This window comes from Melanerpes formicivorus, unplaced genomic scaffold, assembly GCF_026170545.1.
Source record: "Melanerpes formicivorus ecotype bairdi unplaced genomic scaffold, bMelFor1.0.p_v2 SCAF_114, whole genome shotgun sequence".
In the NCBI taxonomy this organism is placed as follows: domain Eukaryota; kingdom Metazoa; phylum Chordata; class Aves; order Piciformes; family Picidae; genus Melanerpes; species Melanerpes formicivorus.
The window spans coordinates 357,552-383,680 of record NW_027142466.1 but is presented as its reverse complement, the minus strand read 5'-3'; the positions used below and the strand labels follow the sequence as shown (position 1 = coordinate 383,680).

At 59.1% G+C, this 26,129-nt stretch overlaps 1 protein-coding gene across 2 annotated transcripts; it reads right to left on the bottom strand.

Moving 5' to 3' along the window:
- Positions 1-1,697: 1,697 nt before the first annotated feature.
- On the bottom strand, positions 1,698-23,279 carry FEZ1 (fasciculation and elongation protein zeta 1). 2 transcript variants are annotated; one of them, XM_068167224.1, is made up of 10 exons: positions 23,228-23,279; positions 20,171-20,473; positions 15,170-15,266; positions 13,880-13,966; positions 12,425-12,629; positions 7,636-7,898; positions 4,599-4,679; positions 4,169-4,244; positions 3,237-3,302; positions 1,698-1,910 (listed from the first exon to the last, which is right to left on the bottom strand). In XM_068167224.1, exons 2-10 carry the CDS (start codon positions 20,443-20,445, stop codon positions 1,894-1,896), a joined length of 1,167 nt encoding a protein of 388 aa, XP_068023325.1. In that variant the 5' UTR covers positions 20,446-20,473; positions 23,228-23,279; the 3' UTR covers positions 1,698-1,893. The 2 variants fall into 2 exon arrangements, with proteins under 2 accessions (XP_068023325.1, XP_068023327.1); XM_068167226.1 differs by lacking the exon at positions 23,228-23,279 and adding an exon at positions 22,700-22,722.
- Between the last annotated feature and the right edge of the window lie 2,850 nt (positions 23,280-26,129).

Sequence of the window (26,129 nt, the reverse complement as noted above, 5' to 3'; positions counted from 1 at the left end):
TCTTGCAGCTCTGATTTTATTGGCAGTAACCCCCCCAAAAGGGGCAAAATTCCCCTCCAAGAGGTGACTGAAACCCCAAACGGCTGAGAATTGACCCCAATCCACAGCAGAGTGATGCGGAGCTGGGGATCTGAACCTCCAAAAGCTGCCTCCAGAAGTGAGCTCTGAGGAGCTCTGAATCCCAAATTGAGTGCTGCACCCCCAAAATGGGGTGTTTTGAGCCCTAAAATCGGTCTCCAAAAGCTGGTGATTCTCCCCCAGCCTAAGTCCTGCTCCCCTCAAAGCCAGCCCTGCTGTCTCAAAGTGAGTGACGCTCCCCCAAAAGCAGTGCTGGTAGCCCAAAGGGACAAGCCCTCCCCACACTGAGTCATTCTCCCTCAAAATAAGCAATGCCCACCACAAAAGCCCCCAAAACATGGAATGGTCCCCAAAATCAAAGTGTTTCCCCCCCTCAAAACCCAGAATTTGCCCCAAATGAGGAATACTCCTCCCAAGCATTAAGAGAGGCTTTGAGTGGTGGCCCCCAGATGGCTGAGCTTAAAACCATTATGCTCCCCAAAATGCTTCCCCTAACTGAGTGATTCTCCCCCCAAATGAGTCAATCTTCCTCAGATAAGCAGCTTCCCCCCAAATAAGTGACTTTGTCCCCCAAAAGACCGAATTTACCCCCCCAAAGTCACCAACTTTGCCACCCAAATCACCAAATTTACCCCCAAATGAACAGTTTCCCCCCCCAAAATGACCAACTTACCCCCCCAGTCCCCACATTTCCTCCCCAGATGACGTTTACCCCTCAAAATCACCAGATTTGCTCCCCAAATGGGCAAATGTTCCCCTAAAATGACCAAAGTTACCCCCACATGATCAAACTTGCTCCTAAAATGAGCAAATTTCCCCCCAAAATGAGATTTGCCCCTAAAATGGCACAGATTTGCCCCCCCAAATCACCAAATTTGCCCCCCCAACCGATCATCATTTTGCCCCTAAGTGACACAAATTCAACCCAATCACAAGCTGCCCCCACGGGGAGGAGTCCCCAGAGGGGTCTCCCGTTCGGAGCTGTGCCGCCCCAGCAGCGCCCCCTGCGGGCCGAGCCGGGGGCCTTACACAGCAGGGAGCTTCGCTCCACGGGCGCAGAAAGGGAGTTGTGGGGCAGGAGAACGTGGAGCTCGGTGGCAGAAATTTGCATATTTGATCATTTTGTGACTACTCCTCAGCACAAGGCAGGATCTGCGCAGGGCTCACCCAAGGAGTGGGCAGCAAGTTCTGCATGAGCCAGCAAGGTGCCCCTGGGGCCAGGAGGGCCAAGGGCGTCCTGGGGTGCAGCAACAGGAGTGTGGCCAGCAGGGCTGGGGAGCTTCTGCCGCCCCTCTGCTCTCCCTGCTGAGACCACAGCTGCAATACTGTGCCCAGTTCTGGGCTCCCCAGCTCCAGAGAGAGAGGCAACTGCTGGAGAGAAGCCAACAGAGAGCCATGAGGATGAGGAAGGGACGTGGGGTGGGGGAGGGGGGCTTGGGCTGGAGGATCTCTGGAGGTCCCTTCCAACCCCTAAGGTTCTGTGAAAAGTTGCAAAGCCACGAGGTGGGGGTCGGGGAGAGGTGGGGGTCGGGGAGAGGTGGGGGTCGGGGAGAGGTGGGGGTCGGGGAGAGGTGGGGGTCGTGGTGGAGGTTTGGAGGCAGACGCTGGAGCCTGGCTGCTTAATTAATGAAACCAACTTGTTTATTTCCCGGTTGTGCAAAGGTCGGGGGCGGTGCGGGGGCAGTGCGGGCGGGGGCGGGGGGGCCGCGGCTGAGCCGGGCTGGGGGCGGGCCGCAGCTGTGCCGTTTTCCTCGGCTTTGGCCCCGATTTCTGGGGGAAGCGCCGGGGGCAGGCGGGAGCAAAGGCAGCGCCGCTTCAGGTTGGGCAGAGCACTGCGAAGAGAGAGGGTCCCGGTGGGCGCTGGCGCCGACAAGGGGCACTGGGAGGAACCGAGAGGGCAACACGAGGGTGCACAGAGCCCCACAAGCGCGCACATGGGGGTACAGGAGCACAGAGAGGGATGCACGAGGGTGCACAAGTGCGTCTAGGGATGCAGCAGGCTGCATGAGCGTGCAAGGCCAGGCATGGGAAGGTAGGAAGGGTGCACAATGCATGCGGTTGCCTGAGGCTGCACAAATGAGCACTGGGGTGAGCGAGTGTGCATGGGGGGCAAGATGATGCAGAAGTGTGTGCAGGGCTGCAGGAGGATGCACACGGACACAGGAGCACACAGTGATGCAGGAGGGTGCACAGTGTGGCACAGGCTTGCTCTGGGGTGCCTGAGAGTGCATCAACACGCATTGGGACACACAGGGGTGTGCAAGGGTGCACAGTGATGCACGAGGGGGCACAAGGGTGCATGGGAGTTGTTTGCATGAGGATGCAGAAGTGTGCATGGGGGTGCCCAGGGGTGCATAAGTGTGCACATGTGCACAGAAAGGATGCATGAGTCTGCATGAGAGCAGAGGAGTGCACAAGGACTCACAAGCAGGTGTGAGTGCTGTGCAAGGCTGCCCAGGGTCTGCAGATGGGACACAGAAGATGCAGGAGGAACATGGAAGGGATGCACAATGGTGCATGAAAGATGCACAAGGGCTGTGTGGGATGCATGGAGGATGAACAGGGGTGGATGAATGATGCACTGGAGGGATGCATGATGGTGCACGAGGGGTAAAGGGGTGCAGAGGAGTTCCTGAGGCTGCATGAAGGAAGTGAGTGGATAAGGGTGCAAGGGAGGTGCAGGGAGGATGTGCAGGGACTGGTGAAGGTGCATGAGGATGTATGAGGAGATGCACCTGGGGTCCCTAGAAGATGCACAAAGGATACAGGGAGATGCACAAAGATGCACAGGAAATGCAGGAAGGATGCAGGGGAGATGCTGCAGCTGGGATACCCAGGGAATGCATGAAGGGTGCACTGGAGATGCATGAGGGATGGGCAAGGGCTCCACAAAGGATGCAAGGGAGATGCACAAGGATGCACAGCAGGTGCACAAGGGAGGTGTGAGGAATGTACAGGAGCTGTATCTGAGATTCCTGAAGGATGCACAAAGGATGCACCAGAGCTGCATGAAGAAGGGGTAAGGGATGCACAGGAGATGCACAAAGAGGCACAGGAGGTGCATGAAGGATGCGAGGGTGAGATCCATGGTGGATGCAAAGGGTGGCATGGGAACTGCACCAAGGGGTGGGCAGGGAATGCCCAAGGACAGCAGATACCTTTGAGGATGTAATCTGTGAGCAGTGTGGGCACCTTCTCATTCCCCTCCTTCATGGCAAACAGGACTGAAGGAAAACAGAGCTGTAAGCCAAACTCTACTGCCCCCCAGTATCTCCTGCTCCCCCAAATCAGCCCCACAGTCACCATAAAGACACTGTCAGAGTTTCCCACAATGCACCAGGCCTTAGAACAACCCAAAAAAGGCACTGTCACCCCCAGTCAGCTGAATGGGTGTCTTACCCCTAAAGGGTACAAAAATGGGTCAGGGGATGGTGTTTGCTGCACCTGAATCTCTGCCCTGCCAAGGCCACCTCTGGAGCCCTGGGGGCAGTTGTGTGCTGCCCAGCTGCAGAGGGCCAGAGAAGTGCTGGAGAGAGTGCAGGGGAGGCTGGGAAGCTGCTGAGGGGCCTGGAGCAGCTCTGGCAGGAGCAAAGGCTGAGAGGCCTGGGGCTGAGAGCCTGCAGAAGAGCAGCCCCAGAGCAATGCTCAGCAATGCTCAGCAAGAGCTGAAGGGCCCCTGGGGGGCAAGAGGCTGGGGCCAGGCTCTGCTGAGTGGTGGCCAGGGCCAGGCCAAGGGGCAGTGGGCAGAGAGTGAAGCCCAGGAGGTTGGAGGGGAAGAGGAGGAGAAAGTTGTTGGGAGGGTGCTGGAGGCCTGGAGCAGGCTGCCCGGAGAGGTTGTGGAGTGTCCTGGTGTGGAGAGCTTCCAACCCCCCCTGGGCACTGTGCCCCTGGGCAAGCTGCTGGGGGTGCCCTGCTGGGGCAGGGCTTGGGCTGGGGGAGCTCCAGGGGTCCCTTCCCACCCCATCCATGCTGGCATCTGTGCATTGTAGCTGATGCAGCAATGCAAAATGTGTGTTTGGGTCCCAGATCAACCATGGTGATGCAAAACCTCTGCTTCTGCCCCGGGGCAGAGGCTGGAGCAAATACTCACTGTTGGTGAGCATCTGCAGGTCCTCGACGGAGGGCGGGGACCCCTTCTTCTCGTAGGGAATCACCGTGTTCAGGTACTGCCCGGAAAGAAAACACCCCAAACCCACCCAGCTGCCACAGGGCTGCCCAGGCTCTGCTCCAGCTCACCCCACACTGCTGCAGGAGCTGCACTGCAGGGAACCTGCAGGCATCGTGTGGGGGTGCTGAATTCATTGCATTCTGTCAGCCCCCACCCACAGCACCCCTCTGACAGGGAGGGTCCTTGGGGGGAGGAATGGTGCAAGCTGCACTAGCAGGGTGTAGGGGACAGAGTGGGGCTGCAAAATTGAAAACTCTTAAAAGAAGGGCTTGGGGGATGCAGAGGAATGGGGCAAGGGCTGAAAGGGGACAGATTTGGGCAATTTTGGGGTGAAAAAGGGGGGAAAAGGCACCTGCTTCTCGTGGGCAGTGGGGCTGAAGGTCTGGCGTAAGCCGGAGTGCAGGATGCTGGAGATGCCTTCCATGCTGAAGCGCTGGGGACACAGGTGGCATCCTGTCACCTCCTGGTGACATCACATCACCCCTGGCACCTTCCTTGGCACCAGCAGCCCCCAGCTCCCCACTTCCCATCCACATCTCCTGATTTCCTGGTCCCACGCTCCCCCACCTCTGCTCCTCATCCACCCAAACCCAGGTCCCCCCACCCTCCTTTCCCCTTGCCTCGTCCCCGCTCCTGTCCCTGCATACCCCTGTCCCAAGGCCTCCTGTCCTGCCCCTCCATCCCTCAGGCCCCTGCCTCAGCCCATTCCCTGTCCTCACGTGCCCCTGTTCCACACCCCCCAGTCCTGCCCCAGGTACCCCATTCCTCATTCCCCTGCCTCTTGTCTCCCTGTCCCATGTTCCTCTGACCAAAACTCCCTCCTGCCCTGTGTCCCACTCTCTCTCACCCCTTTGCCTTGTTCACCCTGCCCCATGTCCCTCTGTTCTGTCCCATCACACACCACTTTTCCCTGTGTCCCCCTGTCCCCATGTTCCATGTCCACCTATCCTTCACCCCCTCCCTTGAATCTCTCTGTCCCATATCTCTTGCCCCTGCCCCCTGCTACCCATTCTCTGTTCCCTCATTCCTCCACATCCCCATTCCCTTCCCTTGGGTCCCATGTCCCCACATCCCCCATCCCCCTGCCGTGTCCCCCCAGCCTATCTCCTGCCCCCACAGACCCCTGCAACGTGTCCCTCAGTCCCCATATCCCCTGTTCTCCCATCCCTCCTCTCCCTGCCCTGTGTCCTGCTGGCCAATCTCCTGTCCCCACAGACCCCTGTAGTGTGTCCCCCTGATCCTCACCTCCCTGTTCTGTGTCCCCATCCCGTGACTTCCTGCCCCCCCCCTTTCCCTGCATCCCTCCTGCCCTGTGTCCCTCGGTCCTGCCAGTCCTCCTCTCCCTGTCCCTCAGTCCCTCATCCCCTCGCCCCGTGCCCCTTGTCCACACAGCCCCAGCCCCTGCTGTCCCCCAGCCCCTGCTGCCCCTCACCCCCTGCTGTCCCTCACCCCCTGCTGTCCCCAGCCCCTGCTGTCCCCCAGCCCCTGCTGCCCCTCACCCCCTGCTGTCCCTCACCCCCTGCTGTCCCCAGCCCCTGCTGTCCCCAGCCCCTGCTGTCCCTCACCCCCTGCTGTCCCCCAGCCCCTGCTGTCCCTCACCCCCTGCTGTCCCTCACCCCCTGCTGTCCCCAGCCCCTGCTGTCCCCCAGCCCCCTGCTGTCCCCCAGCCCCTGCTGTCCCTCACCCCCTGCTGTCCCCCAGCCCCTGCTGTCCCCCAGCCCCTGCTGTCCCTCACCCCCTGCTGTCCCCCAGCCCCTGCTGTCCCCCAGCCCCTGCTGTCCCTCACCCCCTGCTGTCCCCCAGCCCCTGCTGTCCCCAGCCCCTGCTGTCCCCCAGCCCCCTGCTGTCCCCCAGCCCCCTGCTGTCCCTCACCCCTGCTGTTCCTCACCCCCTGCTGTCCCCCAGCCCCTGCTGTCCCCAGCCCCTGCTGTCCCCCAGCCCCTGCTGTCCCCCAGCCCCTGCTGTTCCTCACCCCCTGCTGTCCCCCAGCCCCTGCTGTCCCCAGCCCCTGCTGACCCCCAGCCCCTGCTGTCCCCAGCCCCTGCTGTCCCCCAGCCCCTGCTGTTCCTCACCCCCTGCTGTCCCCCAGCCCCTGCTGTCCCCAGCCCCTGCTGTCCCCCAGCCCCTGCTGTCCCCAGCCCCTGCTGACCCCCAGCCCCTGCTGTCCCCAGCCCCTGCTGTCCCCCAGCCCCTGCTGTTCCTCACCCCCTGCTGTCCCCCAGCCCCTGCTGTCCCCAGCCCCTGCTGACCCCCAGCCCCTGCTGTCCCCAGCCCCCTGCTGTCCCCCCAGCCCCTGCTGTCCCTCACCCCCTGCTGACCCCCAGCCCCTGCTGTCCCCCAGCCCCTGCTGTCCCTCACCCCTGCTGTCCCCCAGCCCCTGCTGTCCCCCAGCCCCTGCTGTCCCCCAGCCCCCTGCTGTCCCCCAGCCCCCTGCTGTCCCTCACCCCCTGCTGTCCCCCAGCCCCTGCTGTCCCTCAGCCCCTGCTGTCCCCCAGCCCCTGCTGTCCCCCAGCCCCTGCTGTCCCCCAGCCCCCTGCTGTCCCCCAGCCCCTGCTGTCCCCCAGCCCCTGCTGTCCCTCACCCCCTGCTGTCCCCAGCCCCTGCTGTCCCTCAGCCCCTGCTGTCCCCCAGCCCCTGCTGTCCCCCAGCCCCTGCTGTCCCTCACCCCCTGCTGTCCCCAGCCCCTGCTGTCCCCCAGCCCCTGCTGTCCCCCAGCCCCTGCTGTCCCCCAGCCCCCTGCTGTCCCTCACCCCTGCTGTCCCTCACCCCCTGCTGTCCCCCAGCCCCTGCTGTCCCCCAGCCCCCTGCTGTCCCCCAGCCCCCTGCTGTCCCTCACCCCTGCTGTCCCTCACCCCCTGCTGTCCCCAGCCCCTGCTGTCCCTCAGCCCCTGCTGTCCCCCAGCCCCTGCTGTCCCCCAGCCCCTGCTGTCCCCCAGCCCCTGCTGTCCCTCACCCCTGCTGTCCCTCACCCCCTGCTGTCCCTCACCCCTGCTGTCCCTCAGCCCCTGCTGTCCCTCACCCCTGCTGTCCCTCACCCCCTGCTGTCCCTCACCCCTGCTGTCCCTCACCCCCTGCTGTCCCCCAGCCCCTGCTGTCCCTCACCCCTGCTGTCCCTCACCCCTGCTGTCCCCCAGCCCCTGCTGTCCCTCACCCCCTGCTGTCCCTCACCCCCTGCTGTCCCCCAGCCCCTGCTGTCCCCAGCCCCCTGCTGTCCCCCAGCCCCTGCTCCACGATACAGAATCAAATCTCAGGCTGGAAGAGCGCTCAGAGGTCACCCAGCCCAACCTCGCTGCCACAGACGGGGATGCCTCTCAACCGTGCCGGACATCCCTGTGCCCCAGCCGGACGCCAGAGCCCAGGCTCGCCCCGGCCGTGCCCCCGTGCCTCACCTTCCTGGGCATGTGGCCGCCGCGCTCCGCACGTCCGCCCTGCAGGCTCAGGCCCTTGTCACGGCGCCGGCGCCGGGCGGCCTCTCGCTGCTCGCCCTGCACGGCCAGCAGCGCCCCGATGAAGGCTGTCTTCACCTCCTTCTCGAAGGCCAGCTCGTCCCTGCGTGCCAGCTGTGCCACCAGCTCCGCCGACAGCGCCCGGCTCGCCGCCTCCGCACGCCCTGCCGCCGCCGCCAGCTCCTGCGCAGACAGCCGGCCCAGCCCTGCGGGCACCGGGGGTGGGCACGGGGAAGGGCACCGGGGGTGGGCACGGGGAAGGGCACCGGGGGTGGGCAGGGGGAAGGGCACCCGAGATGGGCAGGGGGAAGGGCACCCGAGGCAGGCATGGGGAAGGGCACCGGGGGTGGGCAGGGGGAAGGGCACCCGAGATGGGCAGGGGGAAGGGCACCCAAGGCGGGCAGGGGGAAGGGCACCCGAGGCAGGCATGGGGAAGGGCACCGGGGGTGGGCAGGGGGAAGGGCACCCGAGGTGGGCACGGGGAAGGGTACCCGAGGCGGGCAGGGGGAAGGGCACCCGAGGCGGGCAGGGGGAAGGGCACCCGAGGCGGGCACGGGGAAGGGCACCTGTGAGAGTCTAATAAGTTTGTCTCTCTCTATGTGAGTCAACAAAGATAAAGTGATAGCAGAGCCACTGGAAAGAAGGTGGAAAGAATCCTGTCCACCAATCCTGGATGCAAATCAGCTTGTGATTGCATCGTGATAACATGGGACTACAGCAATGGACCCAAGGACCCAGCCATCACACCTTTAGGGCAAGATAATCACCACCTGTTTCCTGAGCCTTGTCTGGATGGAGACGGGGTAGACGGAGATTCCCCCCTCCTCCAGCCAGGGTCTTGCCCAAACACACAGATTTCCTGCCACTGGAATTCCTGAGGGACAATATTTGACTACATACCTAAGGACTAAAAAACTGTATAAAAGACTTGAGCAACTACTGGTTTGTAGAGAGAAACAGAGGAGAGAAACAGAGGAGAGAAACAGAGGAGAGAAACAGAGGAGAGAAACAGAGGAGAGAAACAGAGGAGAGAAACAGAGGAGAGAAACAGAGGAGAGAAACAGAGGAGAGAAACAGAGGAGAGAAACAGAGGAGAGAAACAGAGGAGAGAAACAGAGGAGAGAAACAGAGGAGAGAAACAGAGGAGAGAAACAGAGGAGAGAAACAGAGGAGAGAAACAGAGGAGAGAAACAGAGGAGAGAAACAGAGGAGAGAAACAGAGGAGAGAAACAGAGGAGAGAAACAGAGGAGAGAAACAGAGGAGAGAAACAGAGGAGAGAAACAGAGGAGAGAAACAGAGGAGAGAAACAGAGGAGAGAAACAGAGGAGAGAAACAGAGGAGAGAAACAGAGGAGAGAAACAGAGGAGAGAAACAGAGGAGAGAAACAGAGGAGAGAAACAGAGGAGAGAAACGGGGAGAAAAACGGAGATGAAGGCAAACACAGGAGCCGGGCCAGGCCGCTGAGAAGAGTAAGCCGGGACGATGCTGCTCCGGAGAAAAGAAGCTGCCCGGAGGACCACAGCTCCAGCCAAATCCTCAGCACCCCTTCTCTACAGACCCAGGCTGCCCAGAGGAGCCTCAGCACCGTTCCTGTATCAACCCAACATCTCCCCAGAGGACCACAGCTGTTCTCCAGCAAAAGCCTCACCACGGTTTCTCTACAAACCAAACATCTCCTGCAGCACCTTTCCTCCACAGACTCAAACTGTCTTGGGGGGGATGAGGGGTGTGGTAATACAATTCCTTTCCTCTTCTATCTCTCGTCCCTCTCTCTCTCCCTCTTTATTTTCTCCCCCTTCCCTTCTTATGTCCACTTTCTCTATTTTCTCCCTCTCCCTTTCTTATTTATGTAATAAATAGTCTAGCTGTTGATACTTTGGCCTCGTTCGTGCCTCTAATTTCACAACACGGGAATATTTAAAAGAACTGTGTCTCCGGACCGAGACAGCACCCGAGGCAGGCATGGGGAAGGGCACCGGGGGTGGGCATGGGGAAGGGCACCCGAGGCGGGCAGGGGGAAGGGCACCGGGGGTGGGCATGGGGAAGGGCACCCGAGGTGGGCACGGGGAAGGGTACCCGAGGTGGGCACGGGGAAGGGCACCCGAGGCGGGCATAAGGTTAGGATGAAAATGTATGAGGTGCTTAACAGGCTGCGCAGTGCAAGTGGTGAAACAGTCACTGTCTGTTCATGTCATGGGACCACAGACTGGGATAGGTGGGAAGGGACCCTCCAAGGGCATCCACTGCAGCCCCCTGCCGCCCCCAGGGACATCCCCAGCCACAGCAGGCTGCTCCCAGCCCCAACCAACCTGCCCTGCCCTGCTGCCAGCCATGGGGCAGCTCCACCTCTCTGGGCAGCCTGGGCCAGGCTCTCCCCAGCCTCAGCACCAACCATTTCTCCTTCTCTCCCCTCTCAAGCTCCCTCTTGGCCTTCCAAACCATCCCCCCTTGGCCTGGCCCAACAGGCCCTGCTCCAAGCTCTGGCCCCAGCTTGCTTCAGGTGCTGGGAGGCCAGCAGAAGGTGTCCCTGGAGCCTTCTCCTCTGCAGGCTGCCCAAGGCCAACTCTCTCAGCCTGGCTCCCAGCAGAGGGCTTCCAGCCCTGCCAGCACTGCTGTGGCCTCCTCTGGCCCTGCTGCCCCAGCTCCCTGCCTGTGCTGTGCTGAGGGCTCCAGAGCTGCCCCAGCCCTGCAGGGGGGGTGAGCAGAGCAGAGCAGAGGGGCAGAATCCCCTCCCTGCCCCTGCTGCCCACCCTGCTGGGGCTCAGCCCAGGCCAGGCTGGGGCTGGGCTGGCAGCGCTGGGTGCCGGCTCCTGGCCAGCTCTGCACCCCCAGCACCCCCAAGGCCTTCTCCTCAGCCCCAGCCTGGGCTGGCACTGGGGATGTCCTGAGCCAGCTGCAGGACCTTGCCCTTAGCCTTGTTGAACCTCAGGAGGTTCACCTGGGCCCAACTCTCCAGCCTCTCCAGGTCCCTTTGGATGGGTCCTGCTCTCAGGTGTGTGGACTGAACCACTCAGGTTGGTGTCCTCTGCAGACCTGCTCAAGGTGCATTCAATCCCCCTGCCTCCATCATTGATGAAGATACTGAGCAGCACTGGTTGCAGTAGGACCACTGGTCCCTGACACAAAAGGCCCAGGGCAAGCAGCAGCATGCCTGCAGCCATCACTCCAAAGCCCAGGCAGGCAGGGACCTGTCGCTCCGAAGAGGCACATCACCAACAGGCTCTGTGCAGTTGTCATGCTGCAGGCTGCAAGTGCTGCACAGAGCCATCAGTGGGCTGCCCAGAGCAACTGGTGAGGCAGCAGTGCAGTGAAGACAACGGCCAGTGCAGTGAGTGCCTTGTGTGGTGCAGTGCAGTGTGGCTCCTGGTGCAAGCAGAGCCCTGCACGGGGAAGGGGGACACAGGCCAAACTCAGGGACAGTCTGGGGTAATTGATGAGCTGCATGGTGCATTCACTGAGCTCCCAATTAATGACTGCAGGCTGTAATTACTGAGAGGTCCAGAGCCACAAATGAGGTGTGCAGGGCAATTAGGGAATTGCAAGAAGTGGCAGGCACCAGGAAGGAAAAGGGCTGAGCAATTAAAGGGAATTAGCAAATGCCCGGGGGAGTGAGAGCCTTAACAGCCTGCTCCGGGGCAGCTGCACGGTGCAGGGAGGGGAAAGCAGCAGCTGTGCTTCAGGGACTAAGCAACATGCAGAGGGAAGTGAGAATCATGGAATCCCAGACTGGCTTGGGTGAGAAGAGACTTTTCAAGCTCCTCTAGTCCAACTACCCTGCAGGGACATCCCCAGCCACAGCAGGCTGCTCCCAGCCCCAACCAACCTGCCCTGCCCTGCTGCCAGCCATGGGGCAGCTCCACCTCTCTGGGCAGCCTGGGCCAGGCTCTCCTCAGCCTCAGCACCAACCATTTCTCCTTCTCTCCCCTCTCAAGCTCCCTCTTGGCCTTCCAAACCATCCCCCCTTGGCCTGGCCCAACAGGCCCTGCTCCAAGCTCTGGCCCCAGCTTGCTTCAGGTGCTGGGAGGCCAGCAGAAGGTGTCCCTGGAGCCTTCTCCTCTGCAGGCTGCCCAAGGCCAACTCTCTCAGCCTGGCTCCCAGCAGAGGGCTTCCAGCCCTGCCAGCACTGCTGTGGCCTCCTCTGGCCCTGCTGCCCCAGCTCCCTGCCTGTGCTGTGCTGAGGGCTCCAGAGCTGCCCCAGCCCTGCAGGGGGGGTGAGCAGAGCAGAGCAGAGGGGCAGAATCCCCTCCCTGCCCCTGCTGCCCACCCTGCTGGGGCTCAGCCCAGGCCAGGCTGGGGCTGGGCTGGCAGCGCTGGGTGCCGGCTCCTGGCCAGCTCTGCACCCCCAGCACCCCCAAGGCCTTCTCCTCAGGCTGCTCTGCAGCCCTTCAGCCCCAGCTGGGACTGACACTGGGGTTTGCCCCATGCAGGGCTCAGCACTGAGCCTGGCACACACTTGGTGCTCTCAGGGAAGTGCATTTCCCAACCACCACTCAAGAGCACCCCAACATCTCCATGCATATGGAGAAAGGAGGCTGCATGACCCCCTCAGCACCCCTCAGTACTGCATTTAACACTATACTGTAATCATGATCTCCATGCTCTTAAAAGTCTTGCTCAGAGCCCTCTCCTGCAGGGCCCAACAGAACCAAGCCAGCCCTGGAGCCTGCAGAGCTTCACTTGTCCCATGTGGTTGCCCCCCAAAAGCACCTGGCTTGGGTGTTGCTGCTGTACCTTCATGGGAGCAGTTGTTGTTGCTGGGGCAGAAAGCCTGCAGCTCATGCAGCAGGATGGGCTCTGTTCCCCCACCATCACCTTTGCCTTCGGCATCAGCCTCAGCTTCCTCCTCCTCCTCCTCCTCTTCTTCCTCCTCATCTCCCTCAGGGTCGGCCTCGGGGTCAGGTGAACTCTGCATCAGCTCCTCCAGCTCCTCAATGACCTGCAGGGTTTCAGCATCCTCCATGTGCACCTGCATCCTGCCTCCACCTCACTTCTGCCCCCTGCAGGCCACAGCAACATCGTGCTGCTGCCTGCCACACCCCAGTCCTGCACCATCAGCTGCCACCTGCCCCTTCATCCTCCATCTGCATCAGCATCCTGGGCCCTGCACCATCAGCTGCCACCTGCCCCTTCATCCTCCATCTGTATCAGCATCCTGGGCCCTGCACCATCAGCTGCCACCTGCCCCTTCATCCTCCATCTGTATCAGCATCCTGAGCCCTGCACCATCAGCTGCCACCTGCCCCTTCATCCTCCATCTGTATCAGCATCCTGGGCACTGCACCATCAGCTGCCACCTGCCCCTTCATCCTCCATCTGTATCAGCATCCTGGGCCCTGCACCATCAGCTGCCACCTGCCCCTTCATCCTCCATCTGTATCAGCATCCTGGGCCCTGCACCATCAGCTGCCACCTGCCCCTTCATCCTCCATCTGTATCAGCATCCTGAGCCCTGCACCATCAGCTGCCACCTGCCCCTTCATCCTCCATCTGTATCAGCATCCTGGGCACTGCACCATCAGCTGCCACCTGCCCCTTCATCCTCCATCTGTATCAGCATCCTGGGCCCTGCACCATCAGCTGCCACCTGCCCCTTCATCCTCCATCTGCATCAGCATCCTGAGCCCTGCACCATCAGCTGCAACCTGCCCCTTCATCCTCCATCTGTATCAGCATCCTGGGCCCTGCACCATCAGCTGCAACCTGCCCCTTCATCCTCCATCTGTATCAGCATCCTGGGCCCTGCACCCTGCATCCTCCACTATCTCCTTCAGCCTCCACCCTCCCCTTTATCCTGCATTCTCCCCTTCATCCTCCACCCTTCCCTTCATCCTGCATCCCCCCAACCCCCTTTCACCCTTCATCTTCCTCCTCCTTTTCCTTCTCATTCTCCATCTGCATCCAGCTTCCTTCATCCTGTATATGCAGCACTTGCACCCCCCTGTACCCCGCAGTCTGCCTTTGCACACTCCAACACCCCACAGGAACTTGCACCCTGGACCTGCATCTCCATATGACTGCATCCTATACCTGGATCCTGCACCCTGCATCCCGAGGTGATGGGATCTGAGGTGATGGGATCTGTCCTCCTGTGCTTCCAGCACACGACCATGGGGCTGGGGTGGGTCAAGGCCACGCTGGGGGCCCAAAGCTTTCAGGGGACACGGTGGCCATGGGGACCAGAGGTACCTGCTCAGCTGTCAGCAGTGGCTCCTCGTTGATGCCTGAGTCTTGCTCACTCCTCTCAGTGAGTTCCTCCTCCTCCTTCTCGCAGAGCTGCAGAAGGCACAGGCTGGGTGGCCTTGGCGGCACCACGGGCACAGCCCAGCACAAGCACAGCCCTGGTGTGGCCCAGGCCCTGGACCAGCCACCAGGGAACCACAGCTCAGGGGGGACACAGGAGACATGGATGGGGACTTTGGAGAGGGATGGGAACACTGGAGAGATGTTGGGTGAGGTGGAGGTGTTGGATGGAGACACTGGATAGGCACATTGGGTGGAGAGACGTTGGGTGAGGACATTGGGTGGAGAAGCTGAGTAGGAGGATAATGGACAGGGACACCAGAGAGAGATGGTTGGAGATGTTGGATGGGGAAATGCTGGACAGGGATGCTGGGTGGAACTTTGCATGGGGACACTGGATGGGGATGGTGGAGACACTGGAGAGGGAGATCATGGCCAGGGAAGCATTGCAAGGGGAGGTCTGCAAGGAGACAGAGAAGTTTGCTGCATAGGGAGACACTGGATAGGGAATTGTTGGATGGAGACACTGGATTGGGAAATTGGGCAAGAGGGGGATGTTGGATGGAGAGATCTTTGAACTGGGTGGTGGCACTGGATGGGGAGCTGCAGGATGGAGATGCTGGGGGGGTCAGATGGGGAGATGATGTAAGGTGATACCTAGTGGGGAAGAGGTCAGATGGAAACATTGGATGGGGAGATGCCAGGGGGTGATGCTAGATGGGAAAGTGAAAGGTGAAGATGTTGGCTGGAGATAGTGAACAGGCAGACATCTTTTTTACCACCTTCCCCAGCTTTTCCCACCTCTTTAGCAGGAAATAACCCAAGACATTTTCCTTCTCCACCCGATTTAGGACCACCCTGAACATCCAAACAGCCTGAGCTCAGTGGGTCTGGGGGCACCTCTGAGCCCTCCCAAGCACAGCTGTTACCAGCAGGACCTGACCACCATGGCAAAAACATTTCCTACCACAAACCACACAACAGCTCCCTCCTGGCTCCAGGGCAAACCAGCAAAGAGCAGATCCCAGAACCCAAAGCTGAAACTTGCACATTTCTGTCTGGTTCCACCCCAAAATGTGGACACCCAGTGCAATGAAAACACCATTTCTGGGCAGCTTGCTGCTGGCAGCTGAGCCTTGGGGATGGCTGACAGCTGTCAGTCATCACCTGGAGGCTGTGTAGAGGCAGGGCAGGGGTTGGGAAGCCAGGGGGGGGAGGGGACAGTCACAGCCATACCTGGGGGTCGGTGCCATCGAGGACCTCGGCCTCAGGAAGCAGCCAGGGCCGGGGGGAGCCCCGGGGCCCAAAGCCATCGGTGAGAGCATCCCAGACCCTGCAGAGAGGTGGGTGGTGAGTAGTGACCCCAAACCCAGAGAATCATGGAATGGTTGGGGCTGGAAGGGACCCCCAGAGCTCACCCAGCCCAACCCCTGCAGGCAGCAGGGACATCCCCCCTGCAGCAGGCTGCCCAGAGCCCTCTCCAGCCTCACCTGCAATAGCTCCAGGGCTGGAGCCTCAACCACCTCCCTGGGCAGCCTGCTGCAGAACTTGTTCCTCACCTCCAATCTCAATCTGCTCTGCTCTCAGCCCAAACCATTGCCTCTGCTCCTGTCCCTGCAGGCCTTTGGGGACAGTCCCTCTGCAGCCTCCTTGTGGCCCTTCAGGTCCTGGGAGGTTGCTCTGAGGTCTGCCTGGAGCCTTCTCCTCTCCAGGCTGCACAGCCCCACCTCCCTCAGCCTGTCCCCACAGCAGAGCTGCTGCAGCCTCTGATCATCTTTGTGGCCTCCTCTGGAGCCTCTCCAGCAGCTCCAGGTCCCTCTGGTGTTGAGGGCTCCAGAGCTGGCCCCAGCCCTGCAGTTGAGGTCTCCCCAGAGCAGAGGGGCAGGATCCTCTCTCCAGCTCTGGCCACACTGCTCTGGCTGCAGCCCAGGCTGCCCTTGGCCTCCTGTGCTGCCAGTGCCCATTGCTGGCTCCTGTGCAGCATCCCCAAGTCCTCTTCCAGAAGCTATTCCCTAACAGCATGTCAGAATGCCTTGAACCACCCCAAAACACAGCCCTAGGAACACCCTGAAATGTGCCCTCCCATCCAAAACCACCAAGATGCCCAAAACACCTCAAGACACCCAAGGTTATGTCCTAGAAGACCCTAATACTGCCCTAGAAGACCCCAAATCCTGCCTTAGAAAACCTCAAAGCTTCTCCAATTCCATCTTTGGTCTGAAATGCCCCAAAATGCTGCCTCCAAACATCATTTGGAAATGTTGCCATCCAAACACCCCCTGAAAAAGCCACTGCAAGGTCCAGAAATGTCTCCAGATGCCCCAAAAGACCACCTTGAAACATCCTGAAATGCCCCCCTCAAAACACCACCATGTCCTGAAACACCCTTAAACATCTCCAAATACCCCCAAAAAAAGCTCCAAAATGCCCCAAAATGCCCCAGCCCTCCTGAAATCCTCCAAACCACACCCCCCAAACCCCTGAACGCCCCAAACCACCCCAACATCCCACATCTGCACACCCAGAAATTCCTTATGAAGCTTTCCTGAAACGCTGCCCAAAATGCCTCAAAAAACCCCAAAATGCCACTGAGAAAGAGCCAAAAATGCTGTTCTGAAGCACTGCCCAGAAACACCCTAAACCCCCTCAAAAATCTGCCCTGACACCCCAAAGAACTTCCCAAAATGCCACCGTGAAGCTCTGGGCATCCCCTGATGCCCAACACCCTACAAAGCTTCCCCGAGACCCCCACATGCCTCAAAGCTCCCCAAAAGACGCTGAAATTCCCCCAAACACCATCACTTCACCTCAAAATGCCACCCTGAACACACCCTCCCCCCCAGTTATCACTCCCAGACTGCCCTGAACCTACTAAATCATCCTGGAACACCCCAAAATTGGTCCTGGAACACCCAAAATGCTCTCAAATGCCCCAAACCCAGCTGGGATGTCCTGGAACCCTCCAACCGCCCTCACTAAACAGCCCCAAACTGCCTCACCCACACCCAAATGCCCCCAAACTGCAGCCCTGGCACCCCAAATGCCCCCAGGTACCCTGAAGCTACCCCAAAAGTGCCCTGCCCCACCCTACCCCTCTCTTCTGCCCCACAGGTGCCTGACTCTGCCCTTCAGGACTGGACAAACTGTGCCAAATTTCAACCTCAAAAAGGGGCAGGGGGCAGAGGGCCTGGGAGGAAAAGGGGGAAGCAGAGGGTAAAGGATGGCAGGGGGTGGGAAGGGCAAAAAGGTGGTGAAAGTGTGGAAAAGAAGATGAAAAAGAGGAAAAAGTGGGAAGGGGGTGAAAAAGAAGAAAAAGGAGGAAAATGGGAAAATAAAGGGGGGAAGGAGGAAAAAATGGGGGGAAGAGAAGAAAAGAGGGAAATGAAAGGAAAAAGAGGGGAAGAGGAAAAAGGCAGAAAGGGGGAAAAGGGGGAAAGGGGGAAAGTAAAGTAGAGGGGAAAGTAAAAGGGGAAAGGAGAAGAGGGAAAAGGGGGAAAGGGAAGGGGAAGGGGGAAAAGGGGGAAAGGGAAGGGGAAGTGGGAAAAGGGGGAAAGGGAAGGGGAAGGGGGAAAAGGGGGAAAGGGAAGGGGAAGTGGGAAAAGGGGGAAAGGGAAGGGGAAGTGGGGAAAGGGGGAAAGGGAAGGGGAAGGGGGAAAAGGGGGAAGGGGAAGGGGGAAAAGGGGGAAAGGGAAGGGGAAGGGGAAGGGGAAAAGGGGGAAAGGGAAGGGGAAGGGGAAAAGGGGGAAAGGGAAGGGGAAGGGGGAAAAGGGGGAAGGGGGAAAAGGGGGAAAGGGAAGGGGAAGGGGGAAAAGGGGGAAAGGGAAGGGGAAGGGGGAAAAGGGGGAAAGGGAAGGGGAAGGGGGAAAAGGGGGAAAGGGAAGGGGAAGGGGGAAAAGGGGGAAAGGGAAGGGGAAGGGGGAAAAGGGGGAAGGGAAGGGGAAGGGGGAAAAGGGGGAAAGGGAAGGGGGAAAAGGGGGAAAGGGAAAGGGGAAAAGGGGGAAAGGGAAGGGGAAGGGGGAAAAGGGGGAAAGGGAAGGGGAAGTGGGAAAAGGGGGAAAAGAGGGAAAAAGAAAAGGGGAAAAAAGAGGAAAAAGAGGGAAAGGAGGAAAAAGGGGTGGTAAGGGAATAAAAGGGGGGAAGAGAAAAAAGGGAGGAAAAATGAGTGAGGGGGGGCAAAGAAGAAAAAGAGAGGGAAAAAGGAAAAAATGGGTAAAGAAGAGGAAAAGAGAGGAAAGAAGAAAAGTGGAAAAGGGGGGAAGGGGGAAATGGGGAAAAGAGGAGAAAGGGGAAAAGGCAAAAAAGTGTAAAAAGGGGGGAAAGTTGAGAAAAAAGGGAGGAGAGGAGGAGTGAGACAAAGCAGGGAGAAAATGGGAGAAAGGACCTGGGAAGTGACAGCATCAGGAAAGGGTTAAAAAAGGAGAAAAGCTCCAAAATGGGGGAAAAGACACAAAAAGAGATGCTGAGATTTCTCCCCAGTGCTGGCATCTCCCCCCAGGGTGGCACAGCCTCATTCCCTCCAAATCACCCCAAAACCACCTGCACACACCACCCCCCTTTCCCCCCCCCCCAATTGCTCATTTTTGGTCATTTCCCTCCCTCCTTGCTCCATCTTAATTTTCCCCTAAATCACAAAATTCACAAATCCATAGCCCCAAACCCTTCCTAGCCCCTGATTTTTACCCCAAACGCTCCCAAACCTGCTCTTTAAAATGCTGGCTCCTAAAGAGGCAGCACCCTGCAGGCTCAGGCACATTTCTGGGTTAAATACGACAAGAATTGGTTCATGAAAAGGGAAACTCGGTCCCAGCCCATCCCCCGACCCCACACACAGGCCTCATTCAAAAAGGACTGAAAAAAAACGGCCCTGTTTTGCCCAAAGTGACCCAAAGCCACACAATGGCAGCACAAAGCAGGCAGCCGGGGACGGCGCAGGGCTCCCGGGCTGCTCCCGGCGGGGGGGGGGCAAAGCCTCCTTTTTTGTGTGAAAGGCCTCCCTTTGGTCAAGCCTGGCACAGGATTTGGCCTCTGCAGGTCTGGGTGGAAAACAAAATAAAACCCCCAGCAAATTAAAAAGGTTTTGGGTGGAAAATGACCATTTTGGGGTGGTGGAAAATGAGCATTAAGCAGGCTGGGAAGCGACAGAGACAGGAAGAAGCCTCCCTCCCGGCGCAAATGGATGCAGTCTGCTGGAAGCTGGATGCAGTTTGGCCAAAAAAAGGCATTTTAGGAACAAAACAAATCCCAGGGGCCAGTGAAAACTGACTTCTGAGTGCAAACAGCGCCACGGGGGGCAGAAACCGGGGGATTTTGCCCCAGATTAGCTGCCCCCTGACTTGAGGCAGAGCTTACACGCTGCAAGCAGCGGCTGAGCTCTACTCACACCTTACTCAAGGTCTGTATTCACGCCCCCAGGGGCTCTCCTCACACGGACTGAGACTGCCATGACCCCCTGCAATGCGACACAGGGTAGCTCCTCAGAGGATCCTGCACAGCTACTCCGCACATGCTGCACAGGTACTCCAAGGACCTCACACAACTACTCCATGAATCTACACACCTGTTGCAAAGGTACAGCACAGCTACTCCATACATGCTACACACAGACTCCAAGGATTCCACACAGCTACTCCACAGATACTACACAGCTGCTCTAAGGTGCTTCATGATCATGCAACAGCACAGGGGCTGATTTCCACACTGTGGAGAACTTCTAAGCAGGCAAGGAGCTAGAATAGGCCTCAGAGGGTAACTACTCACAGCACGCTCCACTGTTACCCTGAGGTGCTACACAACCACACTGGAACAGAGTGGGCTGGTCCACACGGTGTGGGAGGGGTGTATCTCATCACCATGCCCAAGGGTGGCCTAATCACAGGATACTATACAGCTACTCTATGGTGCTGTGTGACTACTCCACAATGCAGGGGAATGAGCTGCATGTGAGGCATAGCATGTTAGCATGCAGTGCAGCATGTAGACCCTGAAGGAGGTCCTTACTCATGGGATACTACAGCACTACTCCTGACATGGTGCATCACCATGCCACACTGCAGGGAGCTGGTCAGGAAAGCCTCACGAGGGTGCAAGGGAGGCATGTGGGCTGTGAGGGAGCTTACTCAAGGTTGCTGCTTTGATGTGTTGCGTGAATGTGCTGCAATGCAGGAGCCAATTTGCACTGGGGAGGGGTGGAACGTGCAGGTGTGAGGAGGCACCCAGGTGTACGGAGGCCTTACTCACTCCTCATCCTGGAGGCGCTCCTCCTCCTCCTGCGCCTGGAGCTGCCCTCGCACAGGGGCCAGGCCCTCGGTGGCGGCGTCGTAGTTGCGGAAGCAGACGGTGAGCTTCTCGTCAAACTCCTGCACCAGGTCCTCCATCGACTTGAAGCTCATCATCTCGGCCGAGAAGCTCTCCAGCTCGGCCAGCGCTGGGTCTGCGCTGCGCTGCGGGGTGCCCCCATCCTCGCCGGGGCCCTCCTCGAACTCCTCCTCCAGGCTGACCAGCGGTGCCTCCATCCTCCTCAACACTGACGTGCTGCCTTAGCTGCGGGGAGAGGGCGCCCGTGAGGCACCGGGCTACTACCAGGTTGCAACACCAGGGCTCCCCATTTGTTTTGGTGCCACCGTGCTGCCTGAAACCATACTGCCATGGAGGTTACATAACCAGTGGTACTACTGTAGTATTCTAGTAGTATCTCAACAGTGTCTTAGTATCGTCTCAAAGTCTCTCAGTGCTACAGAACCACGCTGATACTCTGGCAGTACGCTAGTAGCGCTTTACTAGTAGCAACAAAGCGATGACAATGGTCCAGAAGTATCACAGTGTTACCCTCACAGAACATAACAAATTATCATACCACCACCTCCTGTTTCACTCAACTGGTAGTATCCTACTACTGTCTTTATACTGCATCACTAAGTAGCATCCTGAAAGTGTCAGGATGGAAGTATCATATTAGTATCAGCAATGTGCTGACAGTAACCCAAAAGCTTGACTTATGACCTGGTAGTATCCCACAAGCATCTGCCCACTATTTTTTCAGTGTCTCTGTGGTATCTCAGAAGTAATCTACTAGCATCCTGACAGTATGCCGATAAAAACGGAGTACTGTCCTGGCAGCACCACAGCGGCACCGTGGTAACATCCTGACAGTAGCACAGCAGGATCCTGATACTATCTTAGCAGTATTCTAGCAATGCCCTCAGTAGTACTGTGACAGTATCTCAGTGTTATCTTATCCAAGCAGTAGTACCCTGCTAACACCTTAGCAGTGTCTGGATAGTACCTTTGTGCTACATTGAGAGTATCCTAGGAGCAGCTACTGGATTAGCTCAGCTGTACCAGCACATGTCAGGAGTATCCCAATAGCATCCTAGTCGTAGCCTAACAGCGTTTTGGTAGCATCACAGCAATATACAAACAGTGTCCTGGTAGAATACTCAGTGCTGTAGTGATTACATAGTTACCTCCTTAGTAGTGTCCTGATAGTATCTATGTAGAGCAATGCCATATTCAGATATTTCCTTAGGGCCACATTACTCTGCTGAAAGCATCCTAATCCTACCTGTTGTAGCATCTGAGAGTAACGGTGTGCCAGCACCGCTCAGGGGTATCTGTCAGAGTATCTCACTATCAACCTTGGAAAGATGCTGGAAAAATCTTTAAAGTATCCTGAGAGTATCCTGGTCAGGCCCTGATAGTATCTCAGTAGTGTTCTTGCAATATCCCAGTAGCATCCAGATAGTATCCTGACAGTATCTTAATGCCACTCCAGAAGCACCTCAGCACTGTCTGCAGAGTATCCTGAGAGCATTTCAGTGAACTCCTGATAGCATCTGAGCAGTGTCCTGAGAGGCCCTCGGCTGCGCCTCGATAGCATCTCCCATCACTCCCTCACCAGATTACTTAGAGCAGGATCTTAGCAGTAGCCTCACAGGCAGCAAACAGTAGCCCAGGAGCAAGCCAGTAAAGGTGCCACCACCCCAACCTTCTCTCGCTGCCCTGAGGCAGGGCAGGAGGAACAGGCTGCAGCTTCTGGGGCAAAACATGGGCAGGGTGGGGCTTGGAGCATAGCCTGTGCAGCAGTGCAGCTCCACACGCGTGCAGCACTGCGTGCACAGGAACCTCCACGTGCCTGCAGGCAGTCCTGCATATACCCAGGCTGTGTGTGCACCTCTGTGTGATGCACAGGGGTGTATGCATGTGCAAGGCACCAGTGAGGGTGTGCGTGTGCACAGCACACACGTGGTGCACGCATGGAGGGTGGTGCAAGTGCACACATGCAGGGGTGCAAGCTGTGCACTGGAGCACGCTGCGTTCACGCTCCGACAGTGCACGAGTGCACAGGGGTGCAAGCACACAGATACACACAGGTCCAAGGGGGGCGTGCACATGAAGGTGCAGATGTGCATGGTGAACATGTCGGGGGGGGTGCAAAAGGCTGCAAGCACACGCAGAGATGCATGCATGAGGGAGCACAGTGACCTCTGCTGCACGAGTGTCATGGTGCACATCTGCAAGGGCTGCATGCAGATGAGGGTGCACGCGTGCTCTGGCAGCTCATGCATGTTGAGGAGAGCGCAGGCACAGGGGTGCATACGAGCTGCATGCGTGCTCAGACGTGTGCAGGCAGGTGCGGGCGCAGGGGTGCAAGCAGGCACTGCACACATGCCCCCCCACATGCATGTGCTCACACGGGTGCATGGACACCCCACACACAGCCCCCCCATGTAAGCATGCATTGAGTGCCCCCCCAAATGCTTCACATACCCCAAACCCGAGCTGTGAGCACACAGCTGCGCTGTGCCTGCTGCACCCCTGTACGTGCAGCTCTGTGCATGCCCCCCAACGTCATGCAGCCAACCCGCCCCACCCCCCCCGCGGCGTCTGCGCGTCTCAGCGCGCACCCCCCCCCGCACAGATGCTGATGCGCTCCTGAGCACCCCCCACAATGCACCCTCCAAATTCCGCCCTCCTCGCCCTACACCTCAGCACCCCCCAGTGCACCGCTGCGGCACGCCCTCCCCCCCTCCATCCACGCCCCCCACCCCTACCGTGGAGAAGCGAACGATGTGCGCCCCCACCCCAGTTACCCACAACGCCCCCGACTGCCCCCTCTCCCCCATCACGCACCCGGCCCCCGGGGACGCAACCCAACATTCCCCCCCCCCATCGTCTTGCAACGCCCCTTTGCACCCTCCGCCGGCTGCACCACCCGCCCAGCGGCACCCCCAAAACGCCCCCTCCCCCCGCCATGCACCTCCGGACTGCTCTCACCGCCCCCTTCCCCTCACCCACCTGCGGCCCCGCATCCTCCGCGCAGCGGCTCCAGATACGGGGGGGAGGGGGGGGGGGCTTTTACGGGGGGGGGCGGGAGGGGGGACAGCGCTGCGCACGCGCGGGGGAAGAGGGTGACGTCACCGGGCCGGTGGGTGGTGAGGGCAGCCCTGACGTCATCCTCCCCCCCCCGCGGACCTTCCTCCTCCTTCAAACATCGCTGAAAATCGGGATCACGGCTGTGAGCCCAGCGGCCCCCGCCCGCCACGGGGACACGCGTGGGACATGCCATTTGCCACGGGGACATCCACCCACCGTAAGCACACACGCGAGGACACGGCAACCCACCCTGGGGACATGTGGGGACATGGCACCTACCCTCGGGGCACATCCGTGCTGCTCGCCATGGGAACACCCGTGGGAACTTGTCACTTGGCATGGGCACACATTATCTGCCCTGGGGACACGCACGGGGATGTGCCACCCACGTGAGTGACAGGGATACGCCATGCAACCTGGGGACGTGCCATGCCCCATGAGGACTCACCTGGGGACATGCCACCCGCCACGGAGACAGGCCATGGAGATGCATGGCTCTATATCTCCATGTCTCTTTTGCCCTTGTATCCCCCTGTCCCTCCCCCCTGAGTGGCTGTCCCTGTCCTCATGTACCCCCTGACCTGTGCCCCCCTAGAGATGCTTGCCCCTGTCCCTGTGTCCCCTCACACCCTATGCTTCCCCCAGGGCTGGCCGTCCCTGTCCCACACCTGTTAACTCCCTGAGCTGTCACCACGTCTCCTATCTCCAGTACAAGGCCACTGGAAGGAACACAGGGACACTCTCGGGGGGGAGGACAGGCACATGGGGGGAACACTGGGGCTCTGAAGGAGGACATGGGGAACACACAGGGACATGCTGCTGGGAGAAGCGGGGAGAAAAGTGGACGTGGGTAGGAATTAGGATCATTTGGGGAAGGTGACATCGGGCTAGGGTATGACATGGGTGCCCCCAAGGATGGGGGTGATGCTGGGGATGTCCCCAGTGCTGGTGACTCACCATAGTGTTCCAAGTACGGGGCTTGGGGATTTCAGAGTAGAAGGACGTGGGGGATGACGGGGTGGCAATGGGACCCATGTCCCCGTGTCAATGTCTCCCCAGGAAGGAAGCAGGGAGACTTCCCCCACCACGCTGAGGTGTCGCCATCAGGGACACACAGAGAGGACCACCCTGTGACAGTGGGTGACAGTGGGTGGGTGACAGTGACGGGGGAACCACCCCTGGGGTGCGAGGGGAGCGGCAACTGGGCTGCGGGGGGCGGAGGAGAGTGTGGGGGGTGGGCGCCGGGCCGGGTGGGGGCTCTGCGACTGAGGGGGCCGGGAGGAGGTGGAGGAGCACCGAGAGCGTGGGGAGGAAGCCCAGAAGCTGCAGGCGATCTCCCCTCGGCTTGCCGGTATTCTGCGGCTCCCCGCGGGATGCGCAGGGTGGGTGTGGAGCAGGCAGGGAGCAGCAGGCAGCCGGGAAGGACCCTGCAGGGCAGAGGCAGCCGGAGAAGCCCAGGGCGGGGCCAGGGCCGGGGCAGGAGCAGATCAGCTGCTCCCTGGCGCTGAGCGGCGCCTCCCGCTCATGGCTTCAGTGTCTGCCGCTGAGAGCCGCGTATGGGACAGCAGGGCCACACAGCCACAGCGACTCCTTGCCCCTCAGCCAGCCTCCAGGGAGTATGGGAGTTGTCCTTCCACATCCCCACATCACCTTGCCCAGGAAGAGCCCACAGCCCCGCTGCAGGGCTGGGGTGCAGGGTTTGGCTGCTGTTTGGTGACGCAGTGATGGCCACATTTAGATTTCCTCCTGTATCAGATGTCTCTGAATTCCTGCTTCACCAGCCCCCAGGGCTCCCTGGGGATGAGGAGTGATGGACTGCATCAGGGCTGGTAACAAGCTCAGAAGCCTGGTGACTCTGACTTGTCTGGAGGCTTGGCCAGTCTTGGAAGACCTGCAGTTCAGGTCCAGAAATGGAAGGAGAAGGAATTTCCCCAGTTAGGAGAATCACTTTAATCCAAAGAGAGGAAGATCTGAAGGTCTGCAGGCGTCACATCTGGTTACAAATTGAATGGCTGGAGTTGAAAGCTGGACAAGCACCAGAACTAAAGTTGTTAGAAAATGAACTGGAGAAAGCTGAGAGGGCAGCTCCGTTCCCAGCAGAGCAACAGCTCACCACCACCACAGCCAGGCAGTCACTGCAGCTGGGGAGCTCAGGAGCAACTCTTGGCCAAGATTCACAGGTTGTGCTGGGCAGGCCTAGGCTCCTGTGGGCTGTCACCATGGATCCTGATACCCTTGCCAGCAGATTCCTGGGGATAACTCCCAGTTGGAATGACCACTGGGAACCTGAAGAACATTGCCCTTTAATTAGTAGATAAGTGTTCTTAATGACAAAGCCGATTAGAGTCCATTGAATACAGTTTTAATTCAAAAGCAGCAATTTTAAGGCAATAAGAGACATGCAAAACAGTGCTGGGTGCAACAAGGCACACAAATCACAATCGAATTCCCCTTGAAATATTCTACTCCTAATACATATGCATATAAAGGTGGGGTTATTTAAATTAGTTCATCCTTCTGGTGGTCTTCCAATGATGTAATCCTCTGGTCAGCACAGCCAGTGGGTTGTGTGCTGACTCCTTGTGATTCATAGTTTCATAGTTTCCTAGTTTCATTCAGGGTTGGAAGGGACCACAAGGATCATCTAGTTCCAACCCCCCTGCCATGGGCAGGGACACCCCACACTAGATCAGCCTGGCCACAGCCTCAGCCAGCCTGCTCTTAAACACCCCCAGGGACGGGGCCTCGACCACCTCCCTGGACAACCCATTCCAGGGTCTCACCACTCTCATGGTGAAGAACCTCCTCCTCCCCTCCAGCCTCA